The 25336-nt window shown below is 46.7% G+C and overlaps 1 protein-coding gene across 1 annotated transcript in view; it reads left to right on the top strand.

Annotated features, from left to right (window-relative positions):
• ap5z1 (adaptor related protein complex 5 subunit zeta 1) overlaps positions 1 to 25336 on the top strand; it is an 88031-nt gene that overhangs the window by 23054 nt on the left and 39641 nt on the right. Inside the window, 6 exon segments of the mRNA NM_001173809.1 lie at positions 2556 to 2668; positions 3156 to 3330; positions 6828 to 6968; positions 9643 to 9680; positions 24441 to 24603; positions 24825 to 25003. Coding sequence (NP_001167280.1) covers positions 2556 to 2668; positions 3156 to 3330; positions 6828 to 6968; positions 9643 to 9680; positions 24441 to 24603; positions 24825 to 25003 — 809 coding nt within the window.

Below are 25336 nucleotides of genomic sequence, written 5' to 3'. Positions count from 1 at the left end.
TATCTGAATATACTAACTACTGTAATATGTGGTTGTCCCACCTAGCTATCTGAATATACTAACTACTGTAATATGTGGTTGTCCCACCTAGCTATCTGAATATACTAACTACTGTAATATGTGGTTGTCCCACCTAGCTATCTGAATATACTAACTACTGTAATATGTGGTTGTCCCACCTAGCTATCTGAATATACTAACTACTGTAATATGTGGTTGTCCCACCTAGCTATCTGAATATACTAACTACTGTAATATGTGGTTGTCCCACCTAGCTATCTGAATATACTAACTACTGTAATATGTGGTTGTCCACCTAGCTATCTGAATATACTAACTACTGTAATATGTGGTTGTCCCACCTAGCTATCTGAATATACTAACTACTGTAATATGTGGTTGTCCCACCTAGCTATCTGAATATACTAACTACTGTAATATGTGGTTGTCCCACCTAGCTATCTGAATATACTAACTACTGTAATATGTGGTTGTCCCACCTAGCTATCTGAATATACTAACTACTGTAATATGTGGTTGTCCCACCTAGCTATCTGAATATACTAACTACTGTAATATGTGGTTGTCCCACCTAGCTATCTGAATATACTAACTACTGTAATATGTGGTTGTCCCACCTAGCTATCTGAATATACTAACTACTGTAATATGTGGTTGTCCACCTAGCTATCTGAATATACTAACTACTGTAATATGTGGTTGTCCCACCTAGCTATCTGAATATACTAACTACTGTAATATGTGGTTGTCCCACCTAGCTATCTGAATATACTAACTACTGTAATATGTGGTTGTCCCACCTAGCTATCTGAATATACTAACTACTGTAATATGTGGTTGTCCCACCTAGCTATCTGAATATACTAACTACTGTAATATGTGGTTGTCCCACCTAGCTATCTGAATATACTAACTACTGTAATATGTGGTTGTCCCACCTAGCTATCTGAATATACTAACTACTGTAATATGTGGTTGTCCACCTAGCTATCTGAATATACTAACTACTGTAATATGTGGTTGTCCACCTAGCTATCTGAATATACTAACTACTGTAATATGTGGTTGTCCACCTAGCTATCTGAATATACTAACTACTGTAATATGTGGTTGTCCACCTAGCTATCTGAATATACTAACTACTGTAATATGTGGTTGTCCCACCTAGCTATCTGAATATACTAACTACTGTAATATGTGGTTGTCCACCTAGCTATCTGAATATACTAACTACTGTAATATGTGGTTGTCCCACCTAGCTATCTGAATATACTAACTACTGTAATATGTGGTTGTCCCACCTAGCTATCTGAATATACTAACTACTGTAATATGTGGTTGTCCCACCTAGCTATCTGAATATACTAACTACTGTAATATGTGGTTGTCCACCTAGCTATCTGAATATACTAACTACTGTAATATGTGGTTGTCCCACCTAGCTATCTGAATATACTAACTACTGTAATATGTGGTTGTCCCACCTAGCTATCTGAATATACTAACTACTGTAATATGTGGTTGTCCCACCTAGCTATCTGAATATACTAACTACTGTAATATGTGGTTGTCCACCTAGCTATCTGAATATACTAACTACTGTAATATGTGGTTGTCCACCTAGCTATCTGAATATACTAACTACTGTAATATGTGGTTGTCCACCTAGCTATCTGAATATACTAACTACTGTAATATGTGGTTGTCCCACCTAGCTATCTGAATATACTAACTACTGTAATATGTGGTTGTCCCACCTAGCTATCTGAATATACTAACTACTGTAATATGTGGTTGTCCCACCTAGCTATCTGAATATACTAACTACTGTAATATGTGGTTGTCCCACCTAGCTATCTGAATATACTAACTACTGTAATATGTGGTTGTCCCACCTAGCTATCTGAATATACTAACTACTGTAATATGTGGTTGTCCCACCTAGCTATCTGAATATACTAACTACTGTAATATGTGGTTGTCCACCTAGCTATCTGAATATACTAACTACTGTAATATGTGGTTGTCCCACCTAGCTATCTGAATATACTAACTACTGTAATATGTGGTTGTCCCACCTAGCTATCTGAATATACTAACTACTGTAATATGTGGTTGTCCCACCTAGCTATCTGAATATACTAACTACTGTAATATGTGGTTGTCCACCTAGCTATCTGAATATACTAACTACTGTAATATGTGGTTGTCCACCTAGCTATCTGAATATACTAACTACTGTAATATGTGGTTGTCCACCTAGCTATCTGAATATACTAACTACTGTAATATGTGGTTGTCCACCTAGCTATCTGAATATACTAACTACTGTAATATGTGGTTGTCCACCTAGCTATCTGAATATACTAACTACTGTAATATGTGGTTGTCCACCTAGCTATCTGAATATACTAACTACTGTAATATGTGGTTGTCCTAGCTATCTGAATATACTAACTACTGTAATATGTGGTTGTCCACCTAGCTATCTGAATATACTAACTACTGTAATGTGTGTGTGTGTGTGTGTGTAGATCATGTGACCCTGCTCAGTAAGAGGCTTGTTGATTGGCTGCGCTACGCCAGCGTTCAGCAGGGAGGTGTGGCTTCGTCAGGAGGGTTTTTCACTGGCCCTCGAATACGTCAGGTGACATTTTAATTAATTAATTAACCAATCAAATCACTGCATTATATTTACATGCACAACTGTAATTGAAACGTGTGGACGTTCTGAATGTATTTTCTAAACGGTGTGTGTGTGTGTGTGTGCTCTCTCTCTCTCTGTGTGTGTGTGTGTGTATTCTCTCTGTGTGTGTGTGTGTGTGTTCTGTCTCTGTGTGTGTGTGTGTATTCTCTCTCTGTGTGTGTGTGTGTATTCTCTCTCTGTGTGTGTGTGTGTGTGTGTGTATTCTCTCTGTGTGTGTGTGTGTGTGTATTCTCTCTGTGTGTGTGTGTGTGTTGTGTGTGTGTGTGTGTGTGTGTATTCTCTCTCTGTGTGTGTGTGTGTATTCTCTCTGTGTGTGTGTGTGTGTGTGTGTGTGTGTGTGTGTGTGTGTGTGTATTCTCTCTCTGTGTGTGTGTGTGTATTCTCTCTGTGTGTGTGTGTTTTTCTCTGTGTGTGTGTGTGTGTGTAGCCGGGGCCAGTGGTGGAGCTGGATGGCTGTGTGTGTGGGGATTTCTTCACGGTGCTGTGTGTCAGCCAAGCCTTCTCAGATGACCAATGGATGAACCTCTACAGTTTCTCTCTGCTACGCCATTGGCTGATCACATACCACAACGTAACGGACGGCAACAGCAGCACAGACGCAGGTGGGGGGGGGGTTGGCTGACTGGCTGACTGGCTGACTGACTGGCTAGCTGACTGGCTGGCTGACTGGCTAGGCTAGCTGGCTGACTGGCTGGCTGGCTGGCTAGCTGAGCTGGCTGGCTAGCTGACTGGCTGGCTAGCTGACTGACTGGCTGGCTGACTGGCTAGCTGACTGACTGGCTGACTGGCTAGCTGACTAGCTGGCTAGCTGACTGGCTGGCTAGCTGACTGACTGGCTGGCTGACTGGCTAGCTGACTGACTGGCTAGCTGAGCTAGCTGGCTAGCTGACTGAGCTGGCTGGCTGGCTGACTGGCTAGCTGACTGACTGGCTGGCTGACTAGCTGACTGGCTAGCTGACTGGCTGACTGGCTGGCTAGCTGACTGGCTGGCTGACTGGCTAGCTGACTAGCTGGCTAGCTGACTGAGCTGGCTGGCTGGCTAGCTGACTAGCTGACTGAGCTGGCTAGCTGACTGGCTGACTGATAGCTGACTGGCTGGCTAGATAGCTGACTGGCTGAGCTAGCTGACTGGCTGGCTAGCTATGACTGGCTGGCTAGCTGACTGGCTGGCTGTCTAGCTGACTGACTGGCTGGCTAGCTGACTGCAGCTGACTGGCTGACTGGCTGGCTGGCTAGCTGACTGGCTGAGCTGACTGAGCTGACTGGCTGGCTAGCTGACTGGCTAGCTGACTGATTGGCTGGCTAGCTGACTGGCTGTCTAGCTGACTGGCTGGCTAGCTGACTGGCTGACTGGCTGGCTAGCTGACTGGCTGACTGGCTGGCTAGCTGACTGGCTGACTGGCTAGCTGAGCTGACTGACTGGCTAGCTGACTGACTGGCTGGCTAGCTGACTGGCTGAGCTGACTGTCTAGCTGACTGGCTGGCTGGCTGACTGGCTGGCTAGCTGACTGGCTGACTGGCTGGCTAGCTGAGCTGGCTGACTGGCTGGCTAGCTGACTGGCTGTCTAGCTGACTGACTGGCTGTCTAGCTGACTGACTGGCTGGCTGGCTGACTGTACTGATTGGCTGACTGATTGGCAGACTGGCTGACTGTGCTGGCTGACTACTGGCTGGCTGGCTGACTACTGGCTGGCTGACTACTGGCTGGCTGGCTGGCTGGCTGGCTGTATACTGGCTGGCTGGCTGGCTGGCTGTATGCTGGCTGGCTGGCTGGCTGGCTGTATACTGTCTGGCTGGCTGGCTGGCTGGCTGACTACTGGCTGGCTGTATACTGTCTGGCTGACTACTGGCTGACTACTGTCTAGCTGGCTGGCTGGCTGGCTGGCTGACTGTATACTGTCTGGCTGGCTGGCTGACTACTGGCTGACTACTGTCTAGCTGGCTGGCTGGCTGACTACTGGCTGGCTGACTGTCTATTAGATGGCTCAGACCTTCAGCCTACCTGTCTGGCTGGCTGACTGACTACTGTCTGGCTGGCTGACTGTCTATTAGATGGCTCAGACCTTCAGCCTACCTGTCTGGCTGGCTGACTGACTACTGTCTGGCTGGCTGACTGTCTATTAGATGGCTCAGACCTTCAGCCTACCTGTCTGTCTGGCTGGCTGACTGTCTATTAGATGGCTCAGACCTTCAGCCTACCTGTCTGTCTGGCTGGCTGACTGTCTATTAGATGGCTCAGACCTTCAGCCTACCTGTCTGTCTGGCTGACTGACTGACTGTCTGGCTGGCTGACTGTCTATTAGATGGCTCAGACCTTCAGCCTACCTGTCTGTCTGGCTGACTGACTGTCTATTAGATGGCTCAGACCTTCAGCCTACCTGTCTGTCTGGCTGGCTGCTGACTGTCTATTAGATGGCTCAGACCTTCAGCCTACCTGTCTGTCTGGCTGGCTGACTGTCTATTAGATGGCTCAGACCTTCAGCCTACCTGTCTGTCTGGCTGGCTGACTGTCTATTAGATGGCTCAGACCTTCAGCCTACCTGTCTGTCTGGCTGGCTGACTGACTACTGTCTGGCTGGCTGACTGTCTATTAGATGGCTCAGACCTTCAGCCTACCTGTCTGTCTGGCTGGCTGACTGTCTATTAGATGGCTCAGACCTTCAGCCTACCTGTCTGCTGGCTGGCTGACTGTCTGGGCTGACTGCTACTGCTGCTGGCTGACTGTCTATTAGATGGCTCAGACCTTCAGCCTACCTGTCTGTCTGGCTGGCTGACTGTCTATTAGATGGCTCAGACCTTCAGCCTACCTGTCTGTCTGGCTGGCTGACTACTGTCTGGCTGGCTGACTGACTACTGTCTGGCTGGCTGACTGTCTATTAGATGGCTCAGACCTTCAGCCTACCTGTCTGGTCTGAGCTGACTGACTACTGTCTGGCTGGCTGACTGTCTTTAGATGGCTCAGACCTTCAGCCTACCTGTCTGTCTGGCTGCTGACTACTGTCTGGCTGGCTGACTGACTCTGTCTGGCTGGCTGACTGTCTATTAGATGGCTCAGACCTTCAGCCTACCTGTCTGTCTGGCTGGCTGACTGTCTATTAGATGGCTCAGACCTTACTACTGTCTGGCTGGCTGACTGTCTGTCGGCTGCTGACTGTCTGTGGCTCGACTTCAGCCTACCTGTCTGCTGCTGGCTGACTGACTACTGTCTGGCTGGCTGACTGTCTATTAGATGGCTCAGACCTTCAGCCTACCTGTCTGCTGGCTGCTGACTGTCTATTAGAGGCTCAGACCTTCAGCCTACCTGTCTGGCTGGCTGACTGACTACTGTCTGGCTGGCTGACTGTCTATTAGATAGCTCAGACCTTCAGCCTACCTGTCTGTCTGGCTGCTGACTCTTTGTGCTGACTGCTACTGTCTGGCTGGCTGACTGTCTATTAGATGGCTCAGACCTTCAGCCTACCTGTCTGTCTGGCTGCTGACTGTCTATTAGATGCTCAGACCTTCAGCCTACCTGTCTGTCTGGCTGGCTGACTGTCTACTGTCTGGCTGGCTGACTGTCTATTAGATGGCTCAGACCTTCAGCCTACCTGTCTGTCTGGCTGGCTGACTGTCTATTAGATGGCTCAGACCTTCAGCCTACCTGTCTGTCTGGCTGGCTGACTGTCTATTAGATGGCTCAGACCTTCAGCCTACCTGTCTGTCTGGCTGGCTGACTGTCTATTAGATGGCTCAGACCTTCAGCCTACCTGTCTGTCTGGCTGACTGACTGTCTATTAGATGGAGAGACATCCTACCTGTCTGTCTGGCTGGCTGACTGTCTATTGATGGCTCAGACCTTCATCCTACCTGTCTGGCTGGCTGACTGACTACTGTCTGGCTGACTGTCTATTAGATGGCTCAGACCTTCAGCCTACCTGTCTGTCTGGCTGGCTGACTGTCTATTAGATGGAGAGACATCCTACCTGTCTCTTCAAATCAACTATTTGCATGTAAACATGTCATGGATTTGTTTCACGGTGTTAAGCTCATTTTACAGTGTGTCGCTTTAACTGGTCAGTCCGTCCCTGACCTTTAACCCTTGACCTCTCTGTTGCCCCAGACGACAGGTCGGAGGTGGACGGCTCTGTGGTTTCCATGGTTTCAGCCACCTCGTCCTCCAGCAGACTCCTTCCTCCTAAAGAACGTCTGAGAGAGAAGAGTTTCGAGTACTGCCAACGCCTCATAGAACAGAGTGACCGCAGTATGTACCCTACACCCTAACCCCTACACTACTGCCCTGTAGAACAGAGTGACCGCAGTATGTACCCTACACCCTAACCCCTACACTACTGCCCTGTAGAACAGAGTGACCGCAGTATGTACCCTACACCCTAACCCCTACACTACTGCCCTGTAGAACAGAGTGACCGCAGTATGTACCCTACACCCTAACCCCTACACTACTGCCCTGTAGAACAGAGTGACCGCAGTATGTGCCCTACACCCTAACCCCTACACTACTGCCCTGTAGAACAGAGTGACCGCAGTATGTACCCTACACCCTAACCCCTACACTACTGCCCTGTAGAACAGAGTGACCGCAGTATGTGCCCTACACCCTAACCCCTACACTACTGCCCTGTAGAACAGAGTGACCGCAGTATGTGCCCTACACCCTAACCCCTACACTACTGCCCTGTAGAACAGAGTGACCGCAGTATGTGCCCTACACCCTAACCCCTACACTACTGCTATGTAGAACAGAGTGACCGCAGTATGTACCCTACACCCTAACCCCTACACTACTGCCCTGTAGAACAGAGTGACCGCAGTATGTACCCTACACCCTAACCCCTACACTACTGCCCTGTAGAACAGAGTGACCGCAGTATGTACCCTACACCCTAACCCCTACACTACTGCCCTGTAGAACAGAGTGACCGCAGTATGTACCCTACACCCTAACCCCTACACTACTGCCCTGTAGAACAGAGTGACCGCAGTATGTACCCTACACCCTAACCCCTACACTACTGCCCTGTAGAACAGAGTGACCGCAGTATGTACCCTACACCCTAACCCCTACACTACTGCCCTGTAGAACAGAGTGACCGCAGTATGTACCCTACACCCTAACCCCTACACTACTGCCCTGTAGAACAGAGTGACCGCAGTATGTACCCTACACCCTAACCCCTACACTACTGCCCTGTAGAACAGAGTGACCGCAGTATGTACCCTACACCCTAACCCCTACACTACTGCCCTGTAGAACAGAGTGACCGCAGTATGTACCCTACACCCTAACCCCTACACTACTGCCCTGTAGAACAGAGTGACCGCAGTATGTACCCTACACCCTAACCCCTACACTACTGCCCTGTAGAACAGAGTGACCGCAGTATGTACCCTACACCCTAACCCCTACACTACTGCCCTGTAGAACAGAGTGACCGCAGTATGTACCCTACACCCTAACCCCTACACTACTGCCCTGTAGAACAGAGTGACCGCAGTATGTGCCCTACACCCTAACCCCTACACTACTGCCCTGTAGAACAGAGTGACCGCAGTATGTACCCTACACCCTAACCCCTACACTACTGCCCTGTAGAACAGAGTGACCGCAGTATGTACCCTACACCCTAACCCCTACACTACTGCCCTGTAGAACAGAGTGACCGCAGTATGTACCCTACACCCTAACCCCTACACTACTGCCCTGTAGAACAGAGTGACCGCAGTATGTACCCTACACCCTAACCCCTACACTACTGCCCTGTAGAACAGAGTGACCGCAGTATGTACCCTACACCCTAACCCCTACACTACTGCCCTGTAGAACAGAGTGACCGCAGTATGTACCCTACACCCTAACCCCTACACTACTGCCCTGTAGAACAGAGTGACCGCAGTATGTACCCTACACCCTAACCCCTACACTACTGCCCTGTAGAACAGAGTGACCGCAGTATGTACCCTACACCCTAACCCCTACACTACTGCCCTGTAGAACAGAGTGACCGCAGTATGTACCCTACACCCTAACCCCTACACTACTGCCCTGTAGAACAGAGTGACCGCAGTATGTGCCCTACACCCTAACCCCTACACTACTGCCCTGTAGAACAGAGTGACCGCAGTATGTACCCTACACCCTAACCCCTACACTACTGCCCTGTAGAACAGAGTGACCGCAGTATGTGCCCTACACCCTAACCCCTACACTACTGCCCTGTAGAACAGAGTGACCGCAGTATGTGCCCTACACCCTAACCCCTACACTACTGCCCTGTAGAACAGAGTGACCGCAGTATGTACCCTACACCCTAACCCCTACACTACTGCCCTCGTAGAACAGAGTGACCGCAGTATGTACCCTACACCCTAACCCCTACACTACTGCCCTGTAGAACAGAGTGACCGCAGTATGTACCCTACACCCTAACCCCTACACTACTGCCCTGTAGAACAGAGTGACCGCAGTATGTACCCTACACCCTAACCCCTACACTACTGCCCTGTAGAACAGAGTGACCGCAGTATGTGCCCTACACCCTAACCCCTACACTACTGCTATGTAGAACAGAGTGACCGCAGTATGTACCCTACACCCTAACCCCTACACTACTGCCCTGTAGAACAGAGTGACCGCAGTATGTACCCTACACCCTAACCCCTACACTACTGCCCTGTAGAACAGAGTGACCGCAGTATGTACCCTACACCCTAACCCCTACACTACTGCCCTGTAGAACAGAGTGACCGCAGTATGTACCCTACACCCTAACCCCTACACTACTGCCCTGTAGAACAGAGTGACCGCAGTATGTACCCTAATCCCTACACTACTGCCCTGTAGAGCAGAGTGACCGCAGTATGTTTGAAATCCCAATGTGTCCCTGTGTTGTAAAGACTATATCCTTCTGTTTCAGAGGCGCTGAAGAGAGCAGACGCAGAGCTCCAGAAAGCAGTGAGTCATACTGCTGTAGTAACCCTGTCAATCACACACCATACAGTCATACTGCTGTAGTAACCCCTACAATCACACACCATACAGTCATACTGCTGTAGTAACCCTGTCAATCACACACCATACAGTCATACTGCTGTAGTAACCCTGTCCCCTACAATCACACACCATACAGTCATACTGCTGTAGTAACCCTGTCAATCACACACCATACAGTCATACTGCTGTAGTAACCCTGTCAATCACACACCATACAGTCATACTGCTGTAGTAACCCTGTCAATCACACACCATACAGTCATACTGCTGTAGTAACCCTGTCAATCACACACCATACAGTCATACTGCTGTAGTAACCCTGTCAATCACACACCATACAGTCATACTGCTGTAGTAACCCTGTCCCCTACAATCACACACCATACAGTCATACTGCTGTAGTAACCCTGTCAATCACACACCATACAGTCATACTGCTGTAGTAACCCTGTCAATCACACACCATACAGTCATACTGCTGTAGTAACCCTGTCAATCACACACCATACAGTCATACTGCTGTAGTAACCCTGTCAATCACACACCATACAGTCATACTGCTGTAGTAACCCTGTCAATCACACACCATACAGTCATACTGCTGTAGTAACCCTGTCCCCTACAATCACACACCATACAGTCATACTGCTGTAGTAACCCTGTCAATCACACACCATACAGTCATACTGCTGTAGTAACCCTGTCAATCACACACCATACAGTCATACTGCTGTAGTAACCCTGTCAATCACACACCATACAGTCATACTGCTGTAGTAACCCTGTCAATCACACACCATACAGTCATACTGCTGTAGTAACCCTGTCCCCTACAATCACACACCATACAGTCATACTGCTGTAGTAACCCTGTCAATCACACACCATACAGTCATACTGCTGTAGTAACCCTGTCAATCACACACCATACAGTCATACTGCTGTAGTAACCCTGTCCCCACATCACACACCATACAGTCATACTGCTGTAGTAACCCTGTCAATCACACACCATACAGTCATACTGCTGTAGTAACCCTGTCAATCACACACCATACAGTCATACTGCTGTAGTAACCCTGTCAATCACACACCATACAGTCATACTGCTGTAGTAACCCTGTCAATCACACACCATACAGTCATACTGCTGTAGTAACCCTGTCAATCACACACCATACAGTCATACTGCTGTAGTAACCCTGTCCCCTACAATCACACACCATACAGTCATACTGCTGTAGTAACCCTGTCAATCACACACCATACAGTCATACTGCTGTAGTAACCCTGTCCCCTACAATCACACACCATACAGTCATACTGCTGTAGTAACCCTGTCAATCACACACCATACAGTCATACTGCTGTAGTAACCCTGTCCCCTACAATCACACACCATACAGTCATACTGCTGTAGTAACCCTGTCAATCACACACCATACAGTCATACTGCTGTAGTAACCCTGTCCCCTACAATCACACACCATACAGTCATACTGCTGTAGTAACCCTGTCAATCACACACCATACAGTCATACTGCTGTAGTAACCCTGTCAATCACACACCATACAGTCATACTGCTGTAGTAACCCTGTCAATCACACACCATACAGTCATACTGCTGTAGTAACCCTGTCAATCACACACCATACAGTCATACTGCTGTAGTAACCCTGTCAATCACACACCATACAGTCATACTGCTGTAGTAACCCTGTCAATCACACACCATACAGTCATACTGCTGTAGTAACCCTGTCCCCTACAATCACACACCATACAGTCATACTGCTGTAGTAACCCTGTCAATCACACACCATACAGTCATACTGCTGTAGTAACCCTGTCAATCACACACCATACAGTCATACTGCTGTAGTAACCCTGTCAATCACACACCATACAGTCATACTGCTGTAGTAACCCTGTCAATCACACACCATACAGTCATACTGCTGTAGTAACCCTGTCCCCTACAATCACACACCATACAGTCATACTGCTGTAGTAACCCTGTCAATCACACACCATACAGTCATACTGCTGTAGTAACCCTGTCAATCACACACCATACAGTCATACTGCTGTAGTAACCCTGTCAATCACACACCATACAGTCATACTGCTGTAGTAACCCTGTCAATCACACACCATACAGTCATACTGCTGTAGTAACCCTGTCAATCACACACCATACAGTCATACTGCTGTAGTAACCCTGTCAATCACACACCATACAGTCATACTGCTGTAGTAACCCTGTCAATCACACACCATACAGTCATACTGCTGTAGTAACCCTGTCAATCACACACCATACAGTCATACTGCTGTAGTAACCCTGTCAATCACACACCATACAGTCATACTGCTGTAGTAACCCTGTCAATCACACACCATACAGTCATACTGCTGTAGTAACCCTGTCAATCACACACCATACAGTCATACTGCTGTAGTAACCCTGTCAATCACACACCATACAGTCATACTGCTGTAGTAACCCTGTCAATCACACACCATACAGTCATACTGCTGTAGTAACCCTGTCAATCACACACCATACAGTCATACTGCTGTAGTAACCCTGTCCCCTACAATCACACACCATACAGTCATACTGCTGTAGTAACCCTGTCAATCACACACCATACAGTCATACTGCTGTAGTAACCCTGTCAATCACACACCATACAGTCATACTGCTGTAGTAACCCTGTCAATCACACACCATACAGTCATACTGCTGTAGTAACCCTGTCAATCACACACCATACAGTCATACTGCTGTAGTAACCCTGTCAATCACACACCATACAGTCATACTGCTGTAGTAACCCTGTCCCCTACAATCACACACCATACAGTCATACTGCTGTAGTAACCCTGTCAATCACACACCATACAGTCATACTGCTGTAGTAACCCTGTCAATCACACACCATACAGTCATACTGCTGTAGTAACCCTGTCAATCACACACCATACAGTCATACTGCTGTAGTAACCCTGTCAATCACACACCATACAGTCATACTGCTGTAGTAACCCTGTCAATCACACACCATACAGTCATACTGCTGTAGTAACCCTGTCCCCTACAATCACACACCATACAGTCATACTGCTGTAGTAACCCTGTCAATCACACACCATACAGTCATACTGCTGTAGTAACCCTGTCAATCACACACCATACAGTCATACTGCTGTAGTAACCCTGTCAATCACACACCATACAGTCATACTGCTGTAGTAACCCTGTCAATCACACACCATACAGTCATACTGCTGTAGTAACCCTGTCCCCTACAATCACACACCATACAGTCATACTGCTGTAGTAACCCTGTCAATCACACACCATACAGTCATACTGCTGTAGTAACCCTGTCAATCACACACCATACAGTCATACTGCTGTAGTAACCCTGTCAATCACACACCATACAGTCATACTGCTGTAGTAACCCTGTCCCCTACAATCACACACCATACAGTCATACTGCTGTAGTAACCCTGTCAATCACACACCATACAGTCATACTGCTGTAGTAACCCTGTCAATCACACACCATACAGTCATACTGCTGTAGTAACCCTGTCCCCTACAATCACACACCATACAGTCATACTGCTGTAGTAACCCTGTCAATCACACACCATACAGTCATACTGCTGTAGTAACCCTGTCAATCACACACCATACAGTCATACTGCTGTAGTAACCCTGTCAATCACACACCATACAGTCATACTGCTGTAGTAACCCTGTCAATCACACACCATACAGTCATACTGCTGTAGTAACCCTGTCAATCACACACCATACAGTCATACTGCTGTAGTAACCCTGTCCCCTACAATCACACACCATACAGTCATACTGCTGTAGTAACCCTGTCAATCACACACCATACAGTCATACTGCTGTAGTAACCCTGTCAATCACACACCATACAGTCATACTGCTGTAGTAACCCTGTCCCCTACAATCACACACCATACAGTCATACTGCTGTAGTAACCCTGTCAATCACACACCATACAGTCATACTGCTGTAGTAACCCTGTCAATCACACACCATACAGTCATACTGCTGTAGTAACCCTGTCAATCACACACCATACAGTCATACTGCTGTAGTAACCCTGTCAATCACACACCATACAGTCATACTGCTGTAGTAACCCTGTCAATCACACACCATACAGTCATACTGCTGTAGTAACCCTGTCCCCTACAATCACACACCATACAGTCATACTGCTGTAGTAACCCTGTCAATCACACACCATACAGTCATACTGCTGTAGTAACCCTGTCAATCACACACCATACAGTCATACTGCTGTAGTAACCCTGTCAATCACACACCATACAGTCATACTGCTGTAGTAACCCTGTCAATCACACACCATACAGTCATACTGCTGTAGTAACCCTGTCAATCACACACCATACAGTCATACTGCTGTAGTAACCCTGCTACAATCACACACCATACAGTCATACTGCTGTAGTAACCCTGTCAATCACACACCATACAGTCATACTGCTGTAGTAACCCTGTCCCCTACAATCACACACCATACAGTCATACTGCTGTAGTAACCCTGTCAATCACACACCATACAGTCATACTGCTGTAGTAACCCTGTCAATCACACACCATACAGTCATACTGCTGTAGTAACCCTGTCAATCACACACCATACAGTCATACTGCTGTAGTAACCCTGTCCCCTACAATCACACACCATACAGTCATACTGCTGTAGTAACCCTGTCAATCACACACCATACAGTCATACTGCTGTAGTAACCCTGTCAATCACACACCATACAGTCATACTGCTGTAGTAACCCTGTCAATCACACACCATACAGTCATACTGCTGTAGTAACCCTGTCAATCACACACCATACAGTCATACTGCTGTAGTAACCCTGTCAATCACACACCATACAGTCATACTGCTGTAGTAACCCTGTCAATCACACACCATACAGTCATACTGCTGTAGTAACCCTGTCCCCTACAATCACACACCATACAGTCATACTGCTGTAGTAACCCTGTCAATCACACACCATACAGTCATACTGCTGTAGTAACCCTGTCAATCACACACCATACAGTCATACTGCTGTAGTAACCCTGTCAATCACACACCATACAGTCATACTGCTGTAGTAACCCTGTCCCCTACAATCACACACCATACAGTCATACTGCTGTAGTAACCCTGTCAATCACACACCATACAGTCATACTGCTGTAGTAACCCTGTCAATCACACACCATACAGTCATACTGCTGTAGTAACCCTGTCAATCACACACCATACAGTCATACTGCTGTAGTAACCCTGTCAATCACACACCATACAGTCATACTGCTGTAGTAACCCTGTCAATCACACACCATACAGTCATACTGCTGTAGTAACCCTGTCCCCTACAATCACACACCATACAGTCATACTGCTGTAGTAACCCTGTCAATCACACACCATACAGTCATACTGCTGTAGTAACCCTGTCAATCACACACCATACAGTCATACTGCTGTAGTAACCCTGTCCCCTACAATCACACACCATACAGTCATACTGCTGTAGTAACCCTGTCAATCACACACCATACAGTCATACTGCTGTAGTAACCCTGTCCCCTACAATCACACACCATACAGTCATACTGCTGTAGTAACCCTGTCAATCACACACCATACAGTCATACTGCTGTAGTAACCCTGTCAATCACACACCATACAGTCATACTGCTGTAGTAACCCTGTCAATCACACACCATACAGTCATACTGCTGTAGTAACCCTGTCAATCACACACCATACAGTCATACTGCTGTAGTAACCCTGTCAATCACACACCATACAGTCATACTGCTGTAGTAACCCTGTCCCCTACAATCACACACCATACAGTCATACTGCTGTAGTAACCCTGTCAATCACACACCATACAGTCATACTGCTGTAGTAACCCTGTCAATCACACACCATACAGTCATACTGCTGTAGTAACCCTGTCAATCACACACCATACAGTCATACTGCTGTAGTAACCCTGTCAATCACACACCATACAGTCATACTGCTGTAGTAACCCTGTCAATCACACACCATACAGTCATACTGCTGTAGTAACCCTGTCAATCACACACCATACAGTCATACTGCTGTAGTAACCCTGTCAATCACACACCATACAGTCATACTGCTGTAGTAACCCTGTCAATCACACACCATACAGTCATACTGCTGTAGTAACCCTGTCAATCACACACCATACAGTCATACTGCTGTAGTAACCCTGTCAATCACACACCATACAGTCATACTGCTGTAGTAACCCTGTACAATCACACACCATACAGTCATACTGCTGTAGTAACCCTGTCAATCACACACCATACAGTCATACTGCTGTAGTAACCCTGTCAATCACACACCATACAGTCATACTGCTGTAGTAACCCTGTCAATCACACACCATACAGTCATACTGCTGTAGTAACCCTGTCAATCACACACCATACAGTCATACTGCTGTAGTAACCCTGTCAATCACACACCATACAGTCATACTGCTGTAGTAACCCTGTCAATCACACACCATACAGTCATACTGCTGTAGTAACCCTGTCAATCACACACCATACAGTCATACTGCTGTAGTAACCCTGTCAATCACACACCATACAGTCATACTGCTGTAGTAACCCTGTCAATCACACACCATACAGTCATACTGCTGTAGTAACCCTGTCAATCACACACCATACAGTCATACTGCTGTAGTAACCCTGTCAATCACACACCATACAGTCATACTGCTGTAGTAACCCTGTCAATCACACACCATACAGTCATACTGCTGTAGTAACCCTGTCAATCACACACCATACAGTCATACTGCTGTAGTAACCCTGTCCCCTACAATCACACACCATACAGTCATACTGCTGTAGTAACCCTGTCAATCACACACCATACAGTCATACTGCTGTAGTAACCCTGTCAATCACACACCATACAGTCATACTGCTGTAGTAACCCTGTCCCCTACAATCACACACCATACAGTCATACTGCTGTAGTAACCCTGTCAATCACACACCATACAGTCATACTGCTGTAGTAACCCTGTCAATCACACACCATACAGTCATACTGCTGTAGTAACCCTGTCAATCACACACCATACAGTCATACTGCTGTAGTAACCCTGTCAATCACACACCATACAGTCATACTGCTGTAGTAACCCTGTCCCCTACAATCACACACCATACAGTCATACTGCTGTAGTAACCCTGTCAATCACACACCATACAGTCATACTGCTGTAGTAACCCTGTCAATCACACACCATACAGTCATACTGCTGTAGTAACCCTGTCCCCTACAATCACACACCATACAGTCATACTGCTGTAGTAACCCTGTCAATCACACACCATACAGTCATACTGCTGTAGTAACCCTGTCAATCACACACCATACAGTCATACTGCTGTAGTAACCCTGTCCCCTACAATCACACACCATACAGTCATACTGCTGTAGTAACCCTGTCAATCACACACCATACAGTCATACTGCTGTAGTAACCCTGTCAATCACACACCATACAGTCATACTGCTGTAGTAACCCTGTCAATCACACACCATACAGTCATACTGCTGTAGTAACCCTGTCAATCACACACCATACAGTCATACTGCTGTAGTAACCCTGTCAATCACACACCATACAGTCATACTGCTGTAGTAACCCTGTCAATCACACACCATACAGTCATACTGCTGTAGTAACCCTGTCAATCACACACCATACAGTCATACTGCTGTAGTAACCCTGTCAATCACACACCATACAGTCATACTGCTGTAGTAACCCTGTCAATCACACACCATACAGTCATACTGCTGTAGTAACCCTGTCAATCACACACCATACAGTCATACTGCTGTAGTAACCCTGTCAATCACACACCATACAGTCATACTGCTGTAGTAACCCTGTCAATCACACACCATACAGTCATACTGCTGTAGTAACCCTGTCAATCACACACCATACAGTCATACTGCTGTAGTAACCCTGTCAATCACACACCATACAGTCATACTGCTGTAGTAACCCTGTCCCCTACAATCACACACCATACAGTCATACTGCTGTAGTAACCCTGTCAATCACACACCATACAGTCATACTGCTGTAGTAACCCTGTCAATCACACACCATACAGTCATACTGCTGTAGTAACCCTGTCAATCACACACCATACAGTCATACTGCTGTAGTAACCCTGTCAATCACACACCATACAGTCATACTGCTGTAGTAACCCTGTCAATCACACACCATACAGTCATACTGCTGTAGTAACCCTGTCAATCACACACCATACAGTCATACTGCTGTAGTAACCCTGTCAATCACACACCATACAGTCATACTGCTGTAGTAACCCTGTCAATCACACACCATACAGTCATACTGCTGTAGTAACCCTGTCAATCACACACCATACAGTCATACTGCTGTAGTAACCCTGTCAATCACACACCATACAGTCATACTGCTGTAGTAACCCTGTCCCCTACAATCACACACCATACAGTCATACTGCTGTAGTAACCCTGTCAATCACACACCATACAGTCATACTGCTGTAGTAACCCTGTCAATCACACACCATACAGTCATACTGCTGTAGTAACCCTGTCAATCACACACCATACAGTCATACTGCTGTAGTAACCCTGTCAATCACACACCATACAGTCATACTGCTGTAGTAACCCTGTCAATCACACACCATACAGTCATACTGCTGTAGTAACCCTGTCCCCTACAATCACACACCATACAGTCATACTGCTGTAGTAACCCTGTCAATCACACACCATACAGTCATACTGCTGTAGTAACCCTGTCAATCACACACCATACAGTCATACTGCTGTAGTAACCCTGTCAATCACACACCATACAGTCATACTGCTGTAGTAACCCTGTCAATCACACACCATACAGTCATACTGCTGTAGTAACCCTGTCAATCACACACCATACAGTCATACTGCTGTAGTAACCCTGTCAATCACACACCATACAGTCATACTGCTGTAGTAACCCTGTCCCCTACAATCACACACCATACAGTCATACTGCTGTAGTAACCCTGTCAATCACACACCATACAGTCATACTGCTGTAGTAACCCTGTCAATCACACACCATACAGTCATACTGCTGTAGTAACCCTGTCAATCACACACCATACAGTCATACTGCTGTAGTAACCCTGTCAATCACACACCATACAGTCATACTGCTGTAGTAACCCTGTCAATCACACACCATACAGTCATACTGCTGTAGTAACCCTGTCAATCACACACCATACAGTCATACTGCTGTAGTAACCCTGTCAATCACACACCATACAGTCATACTGCTGTAGTAACCCTGTCAATCACACACCATACAGTCATACTGCTGTAGTAACCCTGTCAATCACACACCATACAGTCATACTGCTGTAGTAACCCTGTCAATCACACACCATACAGTCATACTGCTGTAGTAACCCTGTCAATCACACACCATACAGTCATACTGCTGTAGTAACCCTGTCAATCACACACCATACAGTCATACTGCTGTAGTAACCCTGTCAATCACACACCATACAGTCATACTGCTGTAGTAACCCTGTCAATCACACACCATACAGTCATACTGCTGTAGTAACCCTGTCAATCACACACCATACAGTCATACTGCTGTAGTAACCCTGTCAATCACACACCATACAGTCATACTGCTGTAGTAACCCTGTCCCCTACAATCACACACCATACAGTCATACTGCTGTAGTAACCCTGTCAATCACACACCATACAGTCATACTGCTGTAGTAACCCTGTCAATCACACACCATACAGTCATACTGCTGTAGTAACCCTGTCCCCTACAATCACACACCATACAGTCATACTGCTGTAGTAACCCTGTCAATCACACACCATACAGTCATACTGCTGTAGTAACCCTGTCAATCACACACCATACAGTCATACTGCTGTAGTAACCCTGTCAATCACACACCATACAGTCATACTGCTGTAGTAACCCTGTCAATCACACACCATACAGTCATACTGCTGTAGTAACCCTGTCCCCTACAATCACACACCATACAGTCATACTGCTGTAGTAACCCTGTCAATCACACACCATACAGTCATACTGCTGTAGTAACCCTGTCAATCACACACCATACAGTCATACTGCTGTAGTAACCCTGTCCCCTACAATCACACACCATACAGTCATACTGCTGTAGTAACCCTGTCAATCACACACCATACAGTCATACTGCTGTAGTAACCCTGTCAATCACACACCATACAGTCATACTGCTGTAGTAACCCTGTCCCCTACAATCACACACCATACAGTCATACTGCTGTAGTAACCCTGTCAATCACACACCATACAGTCATACTGCTGTAGTAACCCTGTCAATCACACACCATACAGTCATACTGCTGTAGTAACCCTGTCCCCTACAATCACACACCATACAGTCATACTGCTGTAGTAACCCTGTCAATCACACACCATACAGTCATACTGCTGTAGTAACCCTGTCAATCACACACCATACAGTCATACTGCTGTAGTAACCCTGTCAATCACACACCATACAGTCATACTGCTGTAGTAACCCTGTCAATCACACACCATACAGTCATACTGCTGTAGTAACCCTGTCAATCACACACCATACAGTCATACTGCTGTAGTAACCCTGTCCCCTACAATCACACACCATACAGTCATACTGCTGTAGTAACCCTGTCAATCACACACCATACAGTCATACTGCTGTAGTAACCCTGTCAATCACACACCATACAGTCATACTGCTGTAGTAACCCTGTCAATCACACACCATACAGTCATACTGCTGTAGTAACCCTGTCAATCACACACCATACAGTCATACTGCTGTAGTAACCCTGTCAATCACACACCATACAGTCATACTGCTGTAGTAACCCTGTCAATCACACACCATACAGTCATACTGCTGTAGTAACCCTGTCCCCTACAATCACACACCATACAGTCATACTGCTGTAGTAACCCTGTCAATCACACACCATACAGTCATACTGCTGTAGTAACCCTGTCCCCTACAATCACACACCATACAGTCATACTGCTGTAGTAACCCTGTCAATCACACACCATACAGTCATACTGCTGTAGTAACCCTGTCAATCACACACCATACAGTCATACTGCTGTAGTAACCCTGTCAATCACACACCATACAGTCATACTGCTGTAGTAACCCTGTCAATCACACACCATACAGTCATACTGCTGTAGTAACCCTGTCAATCACACACCATACAGTCATACTGCTGTAGTAACCCTGTCCCCTACAATCACACACCATACAGTCATACTGCTGTAGTAACCCTGTCAATCACACACCATACAGTCATACTGCTGTAGTAACCCTGTCCCCTACAATCACACACCATACAGTCATACTGCTGTAGTAACCCTGTCAATCACACACCATACAGTCATACTGCTGTAGTAACCCTGTCAATCACACACCATACAGTCATACTGCTGTAGTAACCCTGTCAATCACACACCATACAGTCATACTGCTGTAGTAACCCTGTCAATCACACACCATACAGTCATACTGCTGTAGTAACCCTGTCCCCTACAATCACACACCATACAGTCATACTGCTGTAGTAACCCTGTCAATCACACACCATACAGTCATACTGCTGTAGTAACCCTGCTACAATCACACACCATACAGTCATACTGCTGTAGTAACCCTGTCAATCACACACCATACAGTCATACTGCTGTAGTAACCCTGTCCCCTACAATCACACACCATACAGTCATACTGCTGTAGTAACCCTGTCAATCACACACCATACAGTCATACTGCTGTAGTAACCCTGTCAATCACACACCATACAGTCATACTGCTGTAGTAACCCTGTCAATCACACACCATACAGTCATACTGCTGTAGTAACCCTGTCAATCACACACCATACAGTCATACTGCTGTAGTAACCCTGTCCCCTACAATCACACACCATACAGTCATACTGCTGTAGTAACCCTGTCAATCACACACCATACAGTCATACTGCTGTAGTAACCCTGTCCCCTACAATCACACACCATACAGTCATACTGCTGTAGTAACCCTGTCAATCACACACCATACAGTCATACTGCTGTAGTAACCCTGTCCCCTACAATCACACACCATACAGTCATACTGCTGTAGTAACCCTGTCAATCACACACCATACAGTCATACTGCTGTAGTAACCCTGACCCCTACAATCACACACCATACAGTCATACTGCTGTAGTAACCCTGTCAATCACACACCATACAGTCATACTGCTGTAGTAACCCTGTCCCCTACAATCACACACCATACAGTCATACTGCTGTAGTAACCCTGTCAATCACACACCATACAGTCATACTGCTGTAGTAACCCTGTCAATCACACACCATACAGTCATACTGCTGTAGTAACCCTGTCAATCACACACCATACAGTCATACTGCTGTAGTAACCCTGTCAATCACACACCATACAGTCATACTGCTGTAGTAACCCTGTCCCCTACAATCACACACCATACAGTCATACTGCTGTAGTAACCCTGTCAATCACACACCATACAGTCATACTGCTGTAGTAACCCTGTCAATCACACACCATACAGTCATACTGCTGTAGTAACCCTGTCAATCACACACCATACAGTCATACTGCTGTAGTAACCCTGTCCCCTACAATCACACACCATACAGTCATACTGCTGTAGTAACCCTGTCAATCACACACCATACAGTCATACTGCTGTAGTAACCCTGTCAATCACACACCATACAGTCATACTGCTGTAGTAACCCTGTCAATCACACACCATACAGTCATACTGCTGTAGTAACCCTGTCCCCTACAATCACACACCATACAGTCATACTGCTGTAGTAACCCTGTCAATCACACACCATACAGTCATACTGCTGTAGTAACCCTGTCCCCTACAATCACACACCATACAGTCATACTGCTGTAGTAACCCTGTCAATCACACACCATACAGTCATACTGCTGTAGTAACCCTGTCAATCACACACCATACAGTCATACTGCTGTAGTAACCCTGTCCCCTACAATCACACACCATACAGTCATACTGCTGTAGTAACCCTGTCAATCACACACCATACAGTCATACTGCTGTAGTAACCCTGTCAATCACACACCATACAGTCATACTGCTGTAGTAACCCTGTCCCCTACAATCACACACCATACAGTCATACTGCTGTAGTAACCCTGTCAATCACACACCATACAGTCATACTGCTGTAGTAACCCTGTCCCCTACAATCACACACCATACAGTCATACTGCTGTAGTAACCCTGTCAATCACACACCATACAGTCATACTGCTGTAGTAACCCTGTCAATCACACACCATACAGTCATACTGCTGTAGTAACCCTGTCAATCACACACCATACAGTCATACTGCTGTAGTAACCCTGCTACAATCACACACCATACAGTCATACTGCTGTAGTAACCCTGTCAATCACACACCATACAGTCATACTGCTGTAGTAACCCTGTCCCCTACAATCACACACCATACAGTCATACTGCTGTAGTAACCCTGTCAATCACACACCATACAGTCATACTGCTGTAGTAACCCTGTCAATCACACACCATACAGTCATACTGCTGTAGTAACCCTGTCAATCACACACCATACAGTCATACTGCTGTAGTAACCCTGTCAATCACACACCATACAGTCATACTGCTGTAGTAACCCTGTCCCCTACAATCACACACCATACAGTCATACTGCTGTAGTAACCCTGTCAATCACACACCATACAGTCATACTGCTGTAGTAACCCTGTCAATCACACACCATACAGTCATACTGCTGTAGTAACCCTGTCAATCACACACCATACAGTCATACTGCTGTAGTAACCCTGTCAATCACACACCATACAGTCATACTGCTGTAGTAACCCTGTCCCCTACAATCACACACCATACAGTCATACTGCTGTAGTAACCCTGTCAATCACACACCATACAGTCATACTGCTGTAGTAACCCTGTCAATCACACACCATACAGTCATACTGCTGTAGTAACCCTGTCAATCACACACCATACAGTCATACTGCTGTAGTAACCCTGTCAATCACACACCATACAGTCATACTGCTGTAGTAACCCTGTCAATCACACACCATACAGTCATACTGCTGTAGTAACCCTGTCAATCACACACCATACAGTCATACTGCTGTAGTAACCCTGTCAATCACACACCATACAGTCATACTGCTGTAGTAACCCTGTCAATCACACACCATACAGTCATACTGCTGTAGTAACCCTGTCAATCACACACCATACAGTCATACTGCTGTAGTAACCCTGTCCCCTCTCTGTGTGTGTGTGTGTGTGTGTGTGTGTGTGTGTGTGTGTGTGTGTGTGTGTGTGTGTGTGTGTGTGTGTGTGTGTGTGTGTGTGTGTGTGTGTGTGTCTCAGTGCCTGGTGGAGGCCGTGTGTATCCTGGACGGTGTGTGTGTAGAGGACGCTGGTTGTGTGTACCGTTCCTTCCCGTGTGTGAAGTCGCTGTTCGGCCGTCTGAACTCTGACCTGTCCTGCAGCCGAGTCCTCCTGCCCATCGCTCAGTTCTACCTGAACCACGGTGAGGGGGGGGGGGGGGGGGGGTGTCTCTGTTTGTGTGGTGTGTGTAAGTGCACGTGTGAAGGATAGAGTTAGTGTGTGTGTGTGTGCAAGTGCACGTGTGAAGGATAGAGTTAGTGTGTGTGTGTGTCAAGTGCAAGTGCACGTGTGAAGGATAGAGTTAGTGTGTACTTACTGTGTGTGTGTGTGTGTGTGTGTGTGTGTGTGTGTGTGTGTGTGTAGGCGAGGCTGCAGCGGTGGACGGTGAGTGTGTGTGGAGGTGTGTGTTCGGAGTTCTCCCGGCGGAGTGTTTCAACGACCCCTTTCTGGCCCACGAGACGCTGTCCTTCATCAGAGCCAATCAGCTGCAGCTACGCTCCTCCGTCCCGCTGTACGCCCACTACTTCCCTAACCTGCTCAAGGTAACAGCCCCGCCCACTACTTCCCTAACCTGCTCACAGCCCCGCCCACTACTTCCCTAACCTGCTCACAGCCCCGCCCACTACTTCCCTAACCTGCTCACAGCCCCGCCCACTACTTCCCTAACCTGCTCAAGGTAACAGCCCCGCCCACTACTTCCCTAACCTGCTCAAGGTAACAGCCCCGCCCACTACTTCCCTAACCCGCTCAAGGTAACAGCCCCATTATAACACTGTGGACCCACTACTTCCTGTAGATCCCAGCGTGGGAACAGTCCAGGCCTGGTATCTGACTATGTGTTGTAGTTCCCAGCGTGGGGACAGTCCAGGCCTGGT

Source organism: Salmo salar, chromosome 18 (assembly GCF_965601325.2).
Source record: "Salmo salar chromosome 18, fSalSal1, whole genome shotgun sequence".
NCBI lineage: Eukaryota > Metazoa > Chordata > Actinopteri > Salmoniformes > Salmonidae > Salmo > Salmo salar.
This window is presented reverse-complemented; position numbering and strand designations above follow the sequence as displayed.